We start from the raw sequence: 2,108 nt of genomic DNA, 5'->3' as shown, positions 1-2,108 counted from the left end.
CAGGTCTAATTCGTGTGAACCACCTCAAGGACGCCACACGCGACGGAAAGCTTGGCAGGAGGGTCTGAACGGAAGCCACTTCTGAGAGCCAAAGAGTTTATTTTAAGTGACCTGCGAGGGCAGCACATAAAACTTTACCCAATCACTCTGCTCTGTTTTTAAATAGGAAGAGAAAAGACAGGTAGGAAGTTATATACATGTTTATCATTCATGCCTCGTAGTTCCTGTGCTCAAAGATTTATGATTTTTTTTTTTCCTTTTTGTCTTTTTTCGTGTCCGGCAACGGATCGCAACCGTCAGTGTTGCGCCCGTACCGGACCAGGACCGGCAACGGGATCGCAACCCTCGGTTCTGTGCCTGCACCTCGCTCAGCCAGTGAGCGGGAACCGGTCTGCATGTGGGATCCGAACCCTCAGCGGGAGCACCGCCGCACTCCCAAGCGGCACACTGTAGCAGTGCGCCACCGGGCCGGCCCCAAAGATTTATGATTTTAAATGAAATTCTACAAGGAGTAACTGTGACTGGGAGTTTAAAATTCATGAAATTCAAACAAGAGAACGTGTCTCTCCTTCCTTTGAATTAGATAATGGATTCCCACAATGTATAAATCAGGGACTGCCCACGTATAAACCACTCGCTGACACGGAGCACGTGCAGAAAGCATCCCACTGACCTGGTCGCACTGGTTGGTGTGCCTGACGAGAAATCTCAGGAAGTTGAACCGGGAGCATTTCCGGATGAGGATGAGGTCGCAAGACCCATCTCCCAGGTGGGCAGCCGGGGACAGGCCCATGGGGCTCCGGCGACAAGCACACGACATGTTTGCAGCGTTGATGGCCAGAAACTTCCCACAGATGACCTGCCACTCTTCCACTTCCTCTGGAGCAGAGAGAACCATTGCACACATTACGGTTCAGCATGACACAGTGGCAGACGTCCCACCACAAAGGGCAGATGATCCCATGGGATCATCCATGCTCCCCATGGTTTGGACATTCTAGGCTTTCATTCTGGCCATACGTTTAGCACAAAGTCTTCGTGCAATCTACTCTTTGTCATCAGCTCCCAAAATACTGACCACGGAGCTGTCCACTTGACTCAGGAAGTTGTACCAAGTGCTGGACCCAATGGGTCACTTGGCCAAAGGCACAATTGTTTTTACTTCTCCTCACACGGTGACTTTTGGACAAAAATTTAGAGCAGGGGTCAGTGAGACACGGCCGTGGACCAAATCCAGCCTGCCATCTGCCTTTGTATGGCCTGTAAGCTAAGAATGGTTGTCACATTTTTAGATAGTTGGAGAGTATCAAAAGAATAATTGTATTTTGTGATGTAGAAATTATACGAGGGGCCGAGGGACCCGGCCATGCACCCCTCCCACTCCCCAGACATCTGCAACCAGCCCAGTGATGACCACCAAGCTGCCACCAGAAGCCCGCTGGTCTCCCCTGCCAGGATGAGGGGCTGCCACGGGCCTCACCTGCCCCCTTCCTTCCTCCTTCTCCCACCCTATTTCCTTTCCCCTTCCCCTCCCCCACCCCCAACTGTTCCACATCTTAGAATGTAAAAAAAATAATACTAGTAAATAAACAACGAGAAAAAAGAAATTATATGAAACTCAAATTTTTGGTGTCCACGAATAAAGTTTTTCTATCTTTTTTGTTTTGTTTTGTTTTTTGGCAGCTGCCCAGTATGGGGATCGGAACCTTGGCCTTGGTGTTACCACCACCGTGTTCTAATACAAATAAAGTTTTATTGGCAGACAGCCATGGCAATTCATTTACATTCTGCCTGTGGCTGCTCTCTCTACAACAGAGTTGAGCAGCTGTGACAGAGACCAATGTTATTCTAGAACATTCTAGAGCATGTGGGAACAGGAGCCCTGGCTTGGCGTTACATCAGCAGTTCAGGGGAAGACGGCACGCGTGTGCCTTCCCACAAAATATACTATTCCCAAAGTCAGATAAATGGAAATGAGCAGTTCCTGGAGCTCGAGAGAAAACGGACGCAGAGTGCAATGCGGAAACAAAAACGAAGAAATGGACGGTGGGAAGAGGCATGTGCCAGAAGTCTGCAAAAATTAAAGCCACGACACACACGATTGTCAC

The 2,108-nt window shown here is 49.1% G+C and overlaps 1 protein-coding gene across 1 annotated transcript in view; it reads right to left on the bottom strand.

The window, feature by feature from the left end:
- Positions 1-2,108, bottom strand: part of LOC103605132 (ceramide kinase-like) — a 14,446-nt gene that overhangs the window by 3,797 nt on the left and 8,541 nt on the right. The window contains exon 5 of the mRNA XM_008589718.1: positions 674-884. Coding sequence (XP_008587940.1) covers positions 674-884 — 211 coding nt within the window. The remainder of the gene's footprint in view (positions 1-673; positions 885-2,108) is intronic.

The sequence above is a fragment of the Galeopterus variegatus genome, unplaced genomic scaffold, assembly GCF_000696425.1.
Source record: "Galeopterus variegatus unplaced genomic scaffold, G_variegatus-3.0.2 Scaffold5609, whole genome shotgun sequence".
In the NCBI taxonomy this organism is placed as follows: domain Eukaryota; kingdom Metazoa; phylum Chordata; class Mammalia; order Dermoptera; family Cynocephalidae; genus Galeopterus; species Galeopterus variegatus.
Note: the sequence above shows the minus strand (reverse complement) of the source record. Positions and strands in the feature narration are given on the sequence as shown.